Raw genomic sequence first — 14,209 nt, 5'->3', positions numbered from 1 at the left:
TTTCACTTGTCGTCTGCTCCTGTGGAACGTGTGTGCATGAGTGCACCTGGTCTAGTGATACTTGTGGGCACATTTGGATGGACCCCACAAGGTTAAGTCTCAATCTGAGGATTAAAACTTCCAAATAACTGTGTTTCAGTTTGGTTCAGACTCCTGGTTCCGGGTTTGCCATGTGTTTTGGATGGTTAGGTTTAGGTGGAGAGGCTGGGGAAAGGGTTATGGCAATGAGAGGTCCATACAAGGATAGAGATACAGACATGTTTGTGAGTGAGAGTGCTCACTGACCTGGAGTGTCTGCAGTCTGAATGGATCTATTGTGAGGAGGAACAACAGCGTCAGGGGTCAGTGGGTCGCTGCCTCTCCAGAACTGCACCTCTGACTACTGATGAAAGAGTCCTCCTCCACAACTCCTCTTTCTTCAATGGACTCCATCAGTCTCCACGGCAAGTCCACCATCATCATGAACTTCACTGTGGTCTTCCTCTTGTGCAACATTCTTGGTCCAAGCCATCAGCCTCGCCACACATCACTGTGTCATCCACAAACACCATGGTCCATGGAGACTCCTCCCGTGATGGTGGATACAGGTCCTACCTGGTGTGTCCGGCCTCCAAACCACCGTGGTCCCATGGCTTCCGGTGTCAGCCATGTTAATCTGCTGGACCATAAGGAACGACGCACCAGGATCGGCAGTTAAAATAATTTGAGTTTTGGAAAATCTGAGCACGGATTACCATGATGAGGAGGCAGAGGAGACGAGAGGGGATTAGATGGAGGGAGGATGTCAGTGTGGTGGGGGGGGCAGGCCTCCTCTTCCTGACAGCACGGCTTGTGGAGTGATCTGACTGAAGCGGAACTGTCGCACCTCTGACCTGTGACCTCGGCGCTGGAGTGGCAGGTTTGAGGGTCACATGTTCTGGCAGGTGGAGCGCCTCTCCTCTGCCTCCTCCTGCTTCTGCAGGTGTGGACCATGACAGCGTGGGACAGTCAGGAACTGCGTGGGCTGCTGCACCTGACACCAGCTCTGCCTCGTTCCTCTCTCTCTCTGAGGAGCACATGTCGGGGATCCTGAACTTTGACTCACACAGATGCTTCTGAAGCTGACATTGATGCTCGCATATAAGAAATCTGAGCGGTTGGTCTCCGAACACTCATGATCGACGTCTGACGGTCTCTGCAGCGCCTCCTGCCGGAGAAAGAGAGAGCCTAACATCACAGTGGGTGTGTGTGTGTGTTTGGTTTAGCTATACTCGTGGGGGCATTTTTGCCAGCCCTCACTTTTGAAGACTTCAAAAATAACTGTCATTTTAATTGGTCCCGGTTAAGGTGAGGCAATGAGAGGTCCCCACAAGGATAGGAATACAAACTTGAGACTGTCCCTGCGTGTGCGTGTGTGCAGTGGGCGGGCGGGTGTGGGGGAACACAAACAGAGGGAGGACGCTGCTGCTGCTGCTGCGTTGACACGCGGACTCTCTCACCGGCTCCTCCTCACTGCAGAGCGGCCAGCACAAGCTCTGAGCCCCGCGTCTCGTGTCCTCACTCCGGCGGATCTTCGCTCTCCGTGTGGCCGGCTCGTGTCGTCATGCACCCGGCCGCGTGCAGCGCGAGCGCGGTGCTCGGGATCTGGATGTTGTGGAGCAGCGCATCTGCAGGTACGTCCGCTCCCGAACCTAACCGAACCGAACTCTGGCGGAGGCGCCGTGCGGGCGGAGGTTCTCTGGTCTGGTCTGGAGCTCCAGCCCGCTCGCGTGCGGGGGAGACTCTATCAAGCTCTGCAGTGTGTGTGTGTAAGAGGGGATGAATGATGAAGATGATCAACACAAAGTGCGGAAGTTAATGAGCTGGAATCTTGTTGTTCTGGTCCTGATGCTGATCCCCTCTCAAACCCCCACCCGTAGGAGGGTCGTTGGTTAGCTCAGCCAAGGGCACGACCGTCAGCCGGCCTTGATGCTTGTTTTGTTTACCTCAGAGAAGTCCTGCTGCTGTCTGTCCCCTGAGGTCTCCTGACAGAGCCTCTGCTGCTCATCAGGCGTCTCCTGAAGGTCGTGGACGCACCGGCCGCCCGCACGTGTCTGTGTCCACCTGCTTTTGCTCTGGTCACTGCCTGCAGGAGCGATCTCACCACCAACCTGTTCCAGACCTGACTCCATGTGAGCTCTGGTTTATAGTCTGGAAGATCGGCCCAAACATCAGCTCTGTCTTCAGTCTCTGTGGTGAACAAACCCAGCTGGTTCTTCACCTCCTCCATCCTGCACATTTGACCCACCAACGGTGACTCTGTCTGGAAGACAGGAACCACCAACCAGTCATTTCATCTGTCAACTGAGACGCAGAGAACTTCAGATCTTCTTCCCCCTCTCCCTCGTTGCTCCTCTTCTTCCTTCGCTTGGCCACAGACTGTGGAGATGAGGAAGACCCCCCCCCCATCCTCTTCAGACTGCGGTTCCTCTTCTCGAGTTAAATTGACGTTGCTGAAACAGCAGCAGCGAACGACTGAGACGAAGGTTTGTTGTATCATCGTGGTAATGACCTGTCAAGTGTCTGTGTGTGTGTGTGTGTTCAGCAGAAAAGCAGGCTAAACTTGAAAGTATCTGGAAGAAAGCAAGTGTCCAGAAGGGGGCGCTGCGACTGACTGACCTCCTCAAAACAACTGATTCTGGTTGGATGTCTTGACGTCAGGGTAGTTTCCAGGCCGCTCCAGAACCAGCTCTGGTTCTGTCGATCCTTGAATCCTCAGTCAGCACTGTTTCCCTGCTGACCCAGAACCATTTCAGACCAAGAAGTTCAGTGGAACCATCCACCTGATCAGTACCGTTTCCCGCCCACACAAGCTGGAACAGTGTTCTGTCTGAGCTCAGTCCGGTCCACTGCTGAACTTCTGACGGGCCGTGTTTGAGTGACGTTACTGTGAGGACCTGGAAGGTTCAGTTGAGAGGACCGTGTCCCAACCGGGCCTCAGTTGGCCGTCCTCGGGGCCGTCACGGCGCCACCACTGTCGTCTGCGTAACACACTCTCAGGGCTTTCTGCCTCTGTGTGTGCGCGTGTTAAGCTGTGTGTGTGTGTGTGTAGGGGGGGAGAGAGTGGTGCTTCAGTATCCGGGATTATCCTCCCGGGGATGATGCAGGATTGCACGGATGCTGCTGACACTTCTGCACAATAGAAGCAATTAACTGGAGCTTAACTTTCTGTGAGCGAGTGTGTGTGTGGGTGTCCCAGCTGTGTCAGAGGAGAAGGATTTTGGGGAGTGAAGAAGCTTGGAGCCTCCTGCAGGATCAGCTCAGTTTGGGGTCCATGGTGCCGTGGCCCCTCACGCCAGGTTGAGGTGGTGAAAGTGTGTGGTGGCCAGCGTGTCACAACATGGCGGTGACCTGAGGATGACTGTCTGCAACATCTCTCTCCCCTGGTTCCCCTGGGTTGAGTCGGACCTTCAGTCAGGACCGTTCTGGGCCCATCCCATGTGTGTGTTCATCACTGAAGTGGTTTGGGGGTGTGGCATTAACAGGCCCCTCCCCAGGACCTCGAGAGCAGAGGAAGCTGCTGATTTGCTTCAGAGTCTTCAGACCTGCAGCCCAGCCAAACTGCTGTGCTGGTTCTGAGCCACAGAAAAGACCTTCAACCCAATGCACCTGCGACCAGAAACATCTCCAGCTTCATCTCTTCTAACTGCTGCACTCTGAGACACACTCACACCGTATGTTAGGTGGTCATAATGTTTCAGCCCCCCCTCACCGCGAGGCGAGTCTCAGCGGAGCGACCAACAACCGTGTCGGCTCTTAACGCAGTGCGGCAGTAGTTCCGTGTCCTCATCGCTGACAGGTCTAATCCCAAAAACCTTCTCCGGCTCGCGACCTGACATTCCCACTTAATCCCTCCCATGTCGCCGCCTCAGCCCGAAGAAAGGAGGCTGACTCTGGAATATTCTCTATCTTTCGGGGGACTCTTAATCCCGGGGGGATTAACGGGCTTCACAGAAGTCAGAACCCTTCTCCAACGTTCCCGCTCGCGCCGGGATTCCGACAAGAGTGTTTGGGAAGCTAATCTCCAGTGTGAGAAGCCGACACTCATCCGTCCGTCACCCGTCTGCTCGAGACACTACAAACAGCCTGAATCCTTACTGTTCTTAAGAACCTGCCAGCGTTCCGACACACGTCTGTGAGGAGAGTGGGCCGACCCGATCTCCAGGGTCCTGCTTCAAACCAGACTCATCCTTCTGAGGTCCATGAAGCCTGACCCTCAACCAGGGTTGTGCAGGGAACTGTTGTTTCCTCTGCATATGACAATGAACCCTTTGAAGCCTTGAAGCCTTGAAAAGGTCATGTGACCGGATGCAAGTCGTCGCTCTGTTCTCTGTTCTTCGCCTGGTTTCTGACTCGGGACAAGTTCCCGTTGTTGTCATGACAACTGTGCTGCCTGCGTGTGTCTTCACTCTCTCTCTCTCTGCCGTCCTCAGGTCAGTCTGTGGTCCCCCAGGCGCAGAGCTCTGGCCGACCCTCCCCGCTGCCCCACAAGCTGCTCCCACTGCTGGGCCGAGGACTCAGCCTCAGTCCACACCTGGAGGCCCATGGCGAGGGGGTCAGCTCTGGCCAGAACGTTGAGGAGACCCAGCCTGGTCCCTCTCCGACCCCCCAGCCTCTGACGCCTACGCTGGACACGCCGGCGCCCTCTGCAGGTGAGCGTCTCTGATGAATGTGGGTCCGTGAGAGGTCGGGGTGACTGGGCTGCCTGTCCTGCATCCTCAGCCGGGGCCCTCTGCTCGGGGAACTTCACTGACCCGGAGGGTTTCATCGACTCGTCCGAAGATGCCCCGGCGCCGGACGGCTCGTCCTTCCACTGCACCTACACCATCACCGTCTACACTGGCTACGGAGTGGAGATGCAGGTAGCAGCGGGCCGGGACCGCTCTGCTCCTGCCTGGCTCTGACCCGGCCCTTTGTGCAGGTGAAGAGCGTGAACCTGTCGGAGGGCGAGCAGCTGTCCATCAGGGGCGTGGACGAGCGTGGACTACAGCTGCTGCTGGCCAATCACACGCTGCTGGTGGAGGGTCAGGTGATCCGCAGTCCCACCAACTTGCTGTCCGTCTTCTACCGCAGCGCCGCAGACGGCAGCGTGGGCTCGTTCCTGCTCCACTACCAGAGTGAGTCCAGTCCCTCGACATGACTTGAGTCACAGTGAAGTCAGGAGTCGCATGTCAGGCGTGTTTCCTGCCACGTGCTGTTGCTCTTCACACTCTGATTGGCTGCACATCAATTTCAGTTTCACTTTAGCTTGCGGGGACCCTTTCGCCAGAACCCTCAAATCCAAGTCTCAGTTTGATGGTTAAAACTTCAAAATAACTGGGCCATTATATCTGGGTTTCAGTTAAGGTTAGCCATGTGTTTTGGATGGTTAGGATTAGGGGGAGAGGCTGGGGAAAGGGTTATGACAATAAGAGGTCTCCTCAAGGATAGAGATGTGTGTGAGTCAGCATTGACAGCATCTGGACTCAGAGTGTCTCCAGTCTTCAGGCTCAGCTGCTCGCTGCCCAAGAGGCCTCACTTTGGGGAGGTTCTGGTCCAGGACCTGCTGCCTGGAGGTGTGGCCCGCTTCCATTGTCACATGGGGTACCACCTGCAGGGGGCTCCACAGCTCACCTGCCTCAACGCTTCGCTGCCCGTGTGGAGTGGCAAAGAGCCAAGCTGCAGGGGTGAGTGACGGAGTCAGTGAGTGTCAGAGGGAGAGTCATGTCCTCCTCTTGTGTGCAGCTCTGTGTGGTGGGACGGTGAAGAACGCGTCGGTGGGTCGAGTCCTATCTCCGTCTCCACACCGCGGGCCCAATGCCACCCAGGATCGGTCCTGTTCCTGGTCTGTGGAGGCGCCCAGAGACCAGAGGCTGCACCTGCACCTGGAGAGACTGGCCCTCGGACCCACCGACAGGTGAGCACTGTTGCCACGGAAACAGATGTGGAACCAAACGCTGCTCTTACGGTGGTTACGGAACCGTGACAGCCGGGTCGCCATAGTAACATGAGCAGCTGTTGCTGTGGAGGAGTGTTGCCATGGAGACAGGACAGTCAGAGTTGGTGCATGCTGTTGCCATGACGCCAGTAGCTTGAACGCGACACCAAAGATAAAGCAGCAGAACTCTGTCTGTTGCAGGCTGGTGTTGTGGAGTGGACTGGACGCCGGGTCCGTGGTTCTGTTCGACTCAGGCAGGGGCAGCCAGATCCCCTTTGAGGGCGTGATCAGCGAAGGACCAGCTGTGAGGATTCAGTTCATCACGGAGCAGCCCGACCACAACACTGGCTTCAACATCCGCTACGAAGGTGCGGCCTCGGGTTGGAACCAGGCCGAGCAACAGACCCTGATCCTTGCCTGTGTTCTGTGCAGCGTTCGAGCGCGGCCACTGCTATGAACCGTACCTGCAGAACGGCAACTTCTCCACCTCTGACGCCATGTATGGTGTCGGCGCCGTGGTCCAGTTCACCTGTGACCAGGGCCACTCTCTGGAGCAGGGCCCACCTGTCATCGAGTGCATCAGCGCCAGAGACCCATACTGGAACGACACCGAGCCCATCTGTAAAGGTTTGTCTTCCTGTTGCTGCTTGGATTCATTGCGTTGCAGTTGTGTTGTTTTCAGTGGATGTGTGTGTGGGTGCTTATCCTACTTTGTGGGGACATTTGGCTGGACCCCACAAAGTTACGCCTCAGTTTGATGAAGACTTCAAAATAACTGGGTTTCAGTTTGGTTCAGTTTGAGTCCTGGTTCAGGTGAGCCATGTGTTTTGGATGGTTAGGTTTAGTGGAAGGGGCTGGGGAAAGGGTGATGGAAATGAGAGGTCCCCACAAGGATAGAGAGACGAGTGTGTGCGTGTGTGTTGCAGCTCAGTGCGGCGGGGACCTGACTGGACCCGGCGGCGTGATTCTGTCTCCAAACTGGCCCGAGTGGTACGGCGAGGGCGAGGACTGCAGCTGGAGGATTCATGTGGCCGAGGACAAGCGTGTGCTGCTGGACGTGCAGCTGTGAGACTCACGTGTGTGAGTGTATGCGGGCGCCGCCTCTGACCTCTGACCTCCTCTCGCCAGGCTGAACATCAGCGACAGCGACATGCTCACCATCACTGACGGAGACGAGGTCACCACTCGCATCTTGGGACGCTACGTGGGAGGAAGCGGCCCCTTCAAGCTGTCGTCCACGACCCCCGACCTCACCGTGACCTTCCACTCCGACCCCGCCGGGCTGGTCTTTGGGAAGGGCGAGGGGTTCATCATCAACTACATGGGTGAGAAACAAGTGGCGACTCGTGTTTGGAGTGTGCTGAGGAAGCTGAAGCGTGTCTCACACACACGTCGTCCCTGCGATGCAGCGTGCAGACACACTCACACACATAGTGTTAAGTGTGTGTGGGAAGAAGGCAAATTAGCCAAACACCTCCACACACAATCGGTTCCTTCATTCAGACAAACGTCAATAGAAGATGAATAATTGATGCAGAAACTTGTGCTGACAAATCCCTGCAGGCCCATTACACACTGACTGCTGCATCAATCATCTCACCGTGCTCCCGCACACACACGACTACTCAAACACGCGCCTTCCTGTGCCTGCAGAAGTGTCCCGGAACGACTCGTGCCCGGATCTGCCCGAGATCCAGAACGGCTGGAAGACCATGTCCCACGTGGCGCTGGTGCGTGGGGCCCGCATCACGTACCAGTGCGACCCAGGGTACGACCTGGTGGGCCGCGAGACACTGGCCTGCCAGCTGGACCTGTCGTGGAGCTCGCAGCCGCCCTTCTGTGAGAAAAGTGAGTTGTGGAGCGAGTCCGGGTACCTGAGGGAGACCCACCACCCTCTGCTCTTCTGCTCCAGTCATGTACTGCTCAGACCCGGGTCACGTGGACCACGCCTCCCGGACTCTCTCCGACCCCAAACTGCTGGTGGGAACGGTCATTCAGTACAGCTGCAACCCCGGCTTCCTCCTGCAGGGCGGCGCCACCATCACCTGCTATGGCCGAGAGCCGGGGACGCCGGTGTGGACATCCAGACTCCCCCACTGTGTCTGTGAGTTGGTGAACACTCTCCTGATGGGGGCAGAAGGATCAGATCCCCACCTCCTGCAGCTGTTGAGTGTGTGTGAGGTGTTTGAAGTGTAAATGAGTCTGCCACCTGCTGGAGGAGGTGGAGCCTCTCTAGGACTGACAGCTGGACTTGTCCTTCATCTCCATCATCTTCTCCATGGTTTCTCTTCTTCTGAAGCTGAGGACTCAGTCTCCTGTGAGAACCCGGGTCTGCCCGACAATGGGTACCAGGTCCTGTCCAAGAGGCTGTACCTGCCTGGCGAGTCGCTCAGCTTCGTCTGTTACCAAGGTTACGAGCTGATCGGCGAGGTGGCCATCAAGTGCATCCTGGGAAGCCCATCGTTCTGGAGTGGGCCGCTTCCTCTGTGCCGCGGTGAGTCAGACCATGCTGCTACCGCGTTTGAGTTTCACACAAAAACCGCTGAGAAAAGAGTCGCTGGCCTCTAGAGGGCAGAGAAGCTTCTGTGTGTGGTGGAAGCAGGTGGTCATAATGTTTGGGCTGCTGGTGTGAACGCCAGAACCTGTTTGTCTGACGGACTGATGTTTTGCAGCTGCGCACTGTTTTGGGAACCGAGCTCTGGAAGGTGAGTTTAAAGCGCCGCCACACCGCCGCTGCAGATGTCCCCGCCCTTCCGCCGCCGTGCATCCTCCCCCCACACCCGCACCCCTCTCACTGAACTGACTCTTGCCTGTCTGTCAGTTGCAGAGGCGACGACAGGCTCTCGGCTGGAGGGCGGGAACGTGGCGCTGGCGGTCTTCATCCTGGTGCTGCTGCTGTCCGGGCTGCTGGGCGCCGTCTACGTCTACGTGACTCGGTGAGTCTTGCACGTGTCAGCATGAGCTGAACGCAGGGCTGAGGAGACTCCATGTGTGGGAGCTAAGAGCTAACTGTTAGCACCAAAATAAAAAAAAAACAGAAATAGCTAAAATGCCAGTCAGTCAAGAAAATGAGAGCTTGACAGAAGAAAAGACTGGCAACCTGATGCCGCGACAAGTGCACTCGTCCATGTACCTGAATCTTCTGTCCTCTTCGCCAGCTGCCGGTACCACTCCAACCTGAGGCTGCCGCTCATGTACCCGCACCCGTACCGACAGATCACCGTGGAGACTGAGTTCGACAACCCGCTCTACGAAACAGGAGGGGTGGGTACTAACAGATCAGGAGGTTCCAGTACATATCTACTCCTGTGGGGGGCGCACAAGCTTACCACTGCCCACTGCCAGCAACATCAGGCGGGTGACGCCACCTTCAGCAGGCAGTGGACAGGGGACAGCACTGGCTCCTTCTGAGGAGCTGATCCCTGCAAGCTCTGCTGCCAGACATCATGTTCTGGCTGACCTGGACTCTCCCTCTCCGCTGCAGGACTCTCGTGAATATGAAGTGTCGATATGAGGACGCCGAAGCACCTTGAGCCTGCACCTGTCTGTCCGTCTGTGTCCAGCAGGGGGCACTGTAAATACACCTCCATGATGTCCCGCCTCCTCCGTGACCTCCAGCCTCCCCCGGGTGCAGGAACAGTGTGGTGGACAGGAGAGCACATGTTTGGTCAAATCAGTTCCGTAGCTATAAATCTTCCCGTCGGACGAGAGCCAAGGCTCCAGGGGGCGCCGCTGTGCCGAACGACACGTGTGGAGGACTATTATTTTTTATTACACAAACATGAGCAACTTGTGCGGAGACTCGTGATACAGGTCCGGGTCAAGTTCCCCGACGGGACCATTCCCAGGCAGTGTGTGTGTGTTCACAGGTGTGTGCTTTTGTTGCATGGCACGTATCGGCAAGTGTGTGTCACTTCAACGATATTCTAGCCAGTCTGGTGGCTGGGCGGGGGGTCATGTGACTGTGACGTCGGTCAACTGAACTCGGACCTGCGGGCGAGTGTACATAGCCAGTGGAGCTAACAGATTTATTTTGATGTTTTAAATGTACATTTTCACAATATGACCAATTTCCCAAAATAAACCTGAAAACCTGATTGGTGTTCTCCTCTTGCGCCCACAATGACCGGCCGTCAGTCACAACCCTGCAGTGAAGTTGGTCTCCCCGAAGGTGACGATGCCAACTCCATCACCTGCAGGGACGGCTCACTCTTCAGGCTGTGTGTGTGGAGCTCAGCGTGGGCTCCGCTGCTGAGCCTTTGTTGTGCAGCTCTGTCTCACGCTGCGCCTGTGTTTGCTCGTGACCCTCAAAGGCATATCAAAGGCCTACGATGGCTCCGGCCCTTCAAAAAGCATAAATGCAGCCAGCTTTCTGCAGTCGGTATCAAACTAGTGAGCCACCGCGAGGACGAAGTGAACCAGGTGAGTCGCTGTTGACCAGTCGCCGTCTGTAGTGGGGGCAGCACAGGAAGTTCAGTCACGCGTGGCAAGACCCTGTCATCAACCTTTCTCCAGCGGTAAGAGCCTAAACTCCTGAAGTGTCTCTGTAGGAACAAAGGGTGGCCTTGCAGGTCAAAAGGTTTGGGTCTCCGCAAAAGGTCTGCTTGCTGACTGCAACTCGTGACTGAGGCAGCGGGTCTGAAACAAATGGTCCCTTCTGTATACATCCCTTCCGTACGCTGTTCTTACTTTGAAACGTTTGGGTGATGACCTTGTGAAAGTGTGGCCTTGAGGTTTCATTAAAAAGTAGTCTGTAGTAATCTGACAGTGTAATAACAAAAAAAGGAAGACCTTTTATTCATATTTCAAAAAAACAAGTTGTAGTTTTATTCTCAATCTCTGAGCTGATTTAAGACCTGTTTATTTAAGTGATAAATTGTCGCCACGCCAGTATTCTGATGACCACATGAACGTTGGCGGCACCAACACAGCAACCAGCGACCCCTGCTGGTGGAATACATCTACTGCAGGTGACCACATACTTGACCCCTCGGAACTAAACAAGCGGCTCTCTCGCGCACCTCGCGAGCAACATCACTCGACAGGCGTCAGTTAGTGGCGTCATCAGAGCAGCATCTGAGCCGCCGAAGAGTTTATCATCTGAACTTGAGCTGGAAACATCTAGATCTACTTCTGCTTCCCATTAAATGTTTTTTTTTTAGAATTGAGCTTCTTGAAAGCAAACAATACGGAGCTTTGTGTTGTGTAGATGCGCTGTGAGTCCATGATGCCGTCTGTCTCTCACAGCAGGTGTGAATGAGTGAATCAGCTCGAGCAGCAGCTCTCAGTCTCCACGTCTGATTTGAGAGCTCCAGACGCAGCGGATGCTTTAAGGAGGTGAGCTTGTATTTCTTGTCACCCACAGAGTCCTGTGAGTCATGGTTAGAGTCTGGGTTCCTCGTGGGTCTGGGGGTGCGCCACATCATCAGTTGAGGGTCACCACCGGCAGCTAAGACCTGCTGTGTGTGGCTCCTGGTGGGCCCTCGATTCAGCTACTGTTTCTGCTGAGTCAGACCTCAGATTCCAAAGTCCATGCAGCTCCGCCTGGAACACTTCGTAAGGAAACCATTCTTTCAGTCCATTGAAACACCTATGTGTAACATTTTACACTGAGGGCTGCCTTTTTCGTCAGTATAGGACGCAAAAGTCCACTTTCCCAATGTCATTATATTACCCCATGAGAGTGAGGAACGGTGGCACCAGGAAATGTCTGACGGTGGTTGGAGGGGATCCTCTCCCAGCCAGACATAGTGATAGTTATCCACTTTTGTTGCGGAAGATCAAACCTTCAGAGTTGCCCCTTTGATTCCAGAGGAGTTCGTTCCATAAGAAACAGAACTCTCTTCGGTGTCAGTGCTCAGTACTGGGTCAACAGCCCAGTCATCCGTACAAAACCTCTTTGGTCAAATGAGACAAGGAACGTGGAATACCAGGCTCCAACACATGGCTCTGACGCAAGATGTGAGTGGCTACAATAAAGACCAACAGAGAGAGACTCAACTGTCAGGCATTAGCTGACAGATAGAAACGTCTTCATCACCATCTTTGTGTCTCTCAGAGTTGTACCCGCCGACAGTACCTCCACCCCCTTTGCTGAGACTGACAGATTGCATGGCTTCTTGTGTTCCAGGATGCAGATCTTTGTCAAGACCCTGACCGGGAAGACTGTGACCCTCGAGGTGGAGCCCAACGACACGGTAGAGAACGTCAAGTCCAAGATCCAGGACAAGGAGGGCATCTCTCCGGACCAGCAGCGCCTCATCTTCGCTGGGAAGCAGCTGGAGGACGGCCGCACTCTTTCGGACTACAACATCCAGAAGGAGGCCAACATCCACCTGGTGCTTCGGTTGAGGGGAGGTATGCAGATCTTCGTCAAGACCCTTACCGGCAAAACAGTCACCCTGGAGGTGGAGCCAAATGACACCATTGAGAACGTCAAGTCAAAGATCCAGGACAAGGAGGGGATTCCACCGGACCAGCAGCGCCTCATCTTCGCTGGGAAGCAGCTGGAGGACGGCAGGACTCTGGCGGACTACAACATCCAGAAGGAGGCTAACCTCCACCTGGTGCTGCGACTGAGAGGGGGCATGCAGCTCTTTGTCAAGACCTTGACCGGTAAAACCGTCACACTAGAGGTGGAGCCCAGCGACACTGTCGACAACGTCAAGGTGAAGATCCAGGACAAGGAGGGCGTCCCCACAGACCAGCAGCGCCTCATCTTCGCCGGGAAGCAGTTGGAGGATGGTCACACCCTGTCGGACTACAACATCCAGAAAGAGTCAACTCTTCATCTGGTCCTGCGGCTCAGAGGAGGCATGCAGCTCTTTGTGAAGACCCTGACCGGCAAGACTATCACACTGGATGTGGAGCCCAGCGACACAGTCGACAACGTCAAGGTGAAGATCCAGGACAAGGAGGGGATCCCACCGGACCAGCAGCGCCTCATCTTCGCCGGGAAGCAGCTGGAGGATGGCCGGACCCTGGCGGACTACAACATCCAGAAAGAGTCCACCCTCCATTTGGTGCTGCGTCTGAGGGGCGGCATGCAGATCTTTGTCAAGACCCTGACTGGCAAGACCATCACGTTGGAGGTGGAGCCCAGCGACACCATCGAGAACGTCAAGTCCAAGATGCAGGACAAGGAGGGGATCCCACCGGACCAGCAGCGCCTCATCTTCGCCGGGAAGCAGCTTGAGGACGGCCGGACCCTGGCGGACTACAACATCCAGAAAGAATCGACTCTTCATCTGGTCCTGCGTCTGAGGGGCGGAGTCTCGCGCACCTCTGAGACCTGACGGAAATGTTGATAGCGGGAGTTTGCATGTGCTCCTTGTGTGGGTTTTCTCCGGGCACTCCGGTTTCCTCCCACAGACTGGAAGCACGCCGTTTGAGACTTGTAGCAGAATAAACACTTGACTGATCTAGACTCCTTCTTCGCGTCGGGATGACAGTCTTGTTCCGATCACGATGGCTGTCCGTGTCCAGCGGGGTGCGCACCAACCAGCTGCTGAGAAGCTGAGTGTAAGTTCCTGAGCTTTAATCGTCCTGTGAAGCCCGACAGACAGCGCATGGACGCTACAGCAAAGAAAGTGTCACAGGGAGCTAGAAGACAGGCTCTCCTGACAGTCACATGACCTCACCTCTCGTCACGACGACGAACTCAGTACCTTCATCCCTCAAATAAAGAACTGTGAAGCGGTGACGTGTTCTCGTTTCTTTTTCCTGCATGTTTTCCATGGCCCCGCCTCCTACCTGAGAACAGGCACCACTTACCTAATTTCAGGAACAAACCGTTTTGCGAGAAATAAAAAACACAGAAAGCTCCTTTCTCCTTTTTGTGTACTACACAAGAAGAAGCGCAACACGTTTATTCTAGCAGTAGAAGAAGAAGCTTAAGTGAGAGCAGCCATGTCTTCATGATAATGATCCCTTTACTAAAGAGAAAATCTCTGAAACATATTAAAACAAAGCTGAAAAAACACTTTCATGCATCAGGGAGCTGAACATGGCCGTTTTCTGTGTGAATGTAACAGAAAAAAACGATCACTAAATGACGGGAACGCGGCTGGCGGAACTAAAGTAGAGTGCCTGTGTGTTGGAGTTCTCTCCAGTGGACCAGAGGCTCACCTCTCTGCGGCTTAGGCTTAAGGGAGGCAAACCTCGGGTGGCAGGCGTCACACACAGAGATAGGTGAGGAGCTCCCTCCCTCAGGAGACTAAGAGTAGAGTTGCTACTTCTCTGCGTTGAGAGGAGTCAGTTGAGGTGGTTCGGGCA

General features: G+C 55.1%; 2 protein-coding genes across 8 annotated transcripts; both read left to right on the top strand.

Moving 5' to 3' along the window:
• The first annotated feature begins 1,457 nt into the window (after positions 1-1,457).
• Positions 1,458-10,025, top strand: LOC128763659 (seizure 6-like protein). Of its 4 annotated transcripts, none has more exons than XM_053872694.1 (17): positions 1,458-1,652; positions 4,452-4,670; positions 4,741-4,880; positions 4,940-5,135; positions 5,499-5,684; positions 5,743-5,914; positions 6,137-6,303; positions 6,368-6,562; positions 6,862-7,000; positions 7,064-7,260; positions 7,589-7,783; positions 7,848-8,039; positions 8,235-8,429; positions 8,608-8,640; positions 8,763-8,871; positions 9,094-9,199; positions 9,420-10,025. In XM_053872694.1, exons 1-17 carry the CDS (start codon positions 1,583-1,585, stop codon positions 9,447-9,449), a joined length of 2,541 nt encoding a protein of 846 aa, XP_053728669.1. In that variant the 5' UTR covers positions 1,458-1,582; the 3' UTR covers positions 9,450-10,025. The 4 variants fall into 4 exon arrangements, with proteins under 4 accessions (XP_053728669.1, XP_053728668.1, XP_053728671.1 ...); XM_053872693.1 differs by having other exon boundaries at positions 8,757-8,871; XM_053872696.1 differs by lacking the exon at positions 8,608-8,640.
• A 214-nt stretch (positions 10,026-10,239) lies between these two features.
• LOC128763937 (polyubiquitin-B-like) lies at positions 10,240-13,695 on the top strand. Of its 4 annotated transcripts, none has more exons than XM_053873224.1 (3): positions 10,240-10,452; positions 11,186-11,272; positions 12,066-13,695. In XM_053873224.1, the coding sequence occupies exon 3, from the start codon at positions 12,067-12,069 to the stop codon at positions 13,228-13,230; it is 1,164 nt and encodes a 387-aa protein (XP_053729199.1). In that variant the 5' UTR covers positions 10,240-10,452; positions 11,186-11,272; position 12,066; the 3' UTR covers positions 13,231-13,695. The 4 variants fall into 4 exon arrangements, with proteins under 4 accessions (XP_053729199.1, XP_053729198.1, XP_053729200.1 ...); XM_053873223.1 differs by having other exon boundaries at positions 10,241-10,452; positions 11,183-11,272; XM_053873225.1 differs by having other exon boundaries at positions 10,286-10,357; positions 11,183-11,272.
• The last annotated feature ends 514 nt before the right edge of the window (positions 13,696-14,209 follow it).

Source organism: Synchiropus splendidus, chromosome 8 (genome assembly GCF_027744825.2).
Source record: "Synchiropus splendidus isolate RoL2022-P1 chromosome 8, RoL_Sspl_1.0, whole genome shotgun sequence".
Classification (NCBI taxonomy): domain Eukaryota; kingdom Metazoa; phylum Chordata; class Actinopteri; order Syngnathiformes; family Callionymidae; genus Synchiropus; species Synchiropus splendidus.
Note: the sequence above shows the minus strand (reverse complement) of the source record. Positions and strands in the feature narration are given on the sequence as shown.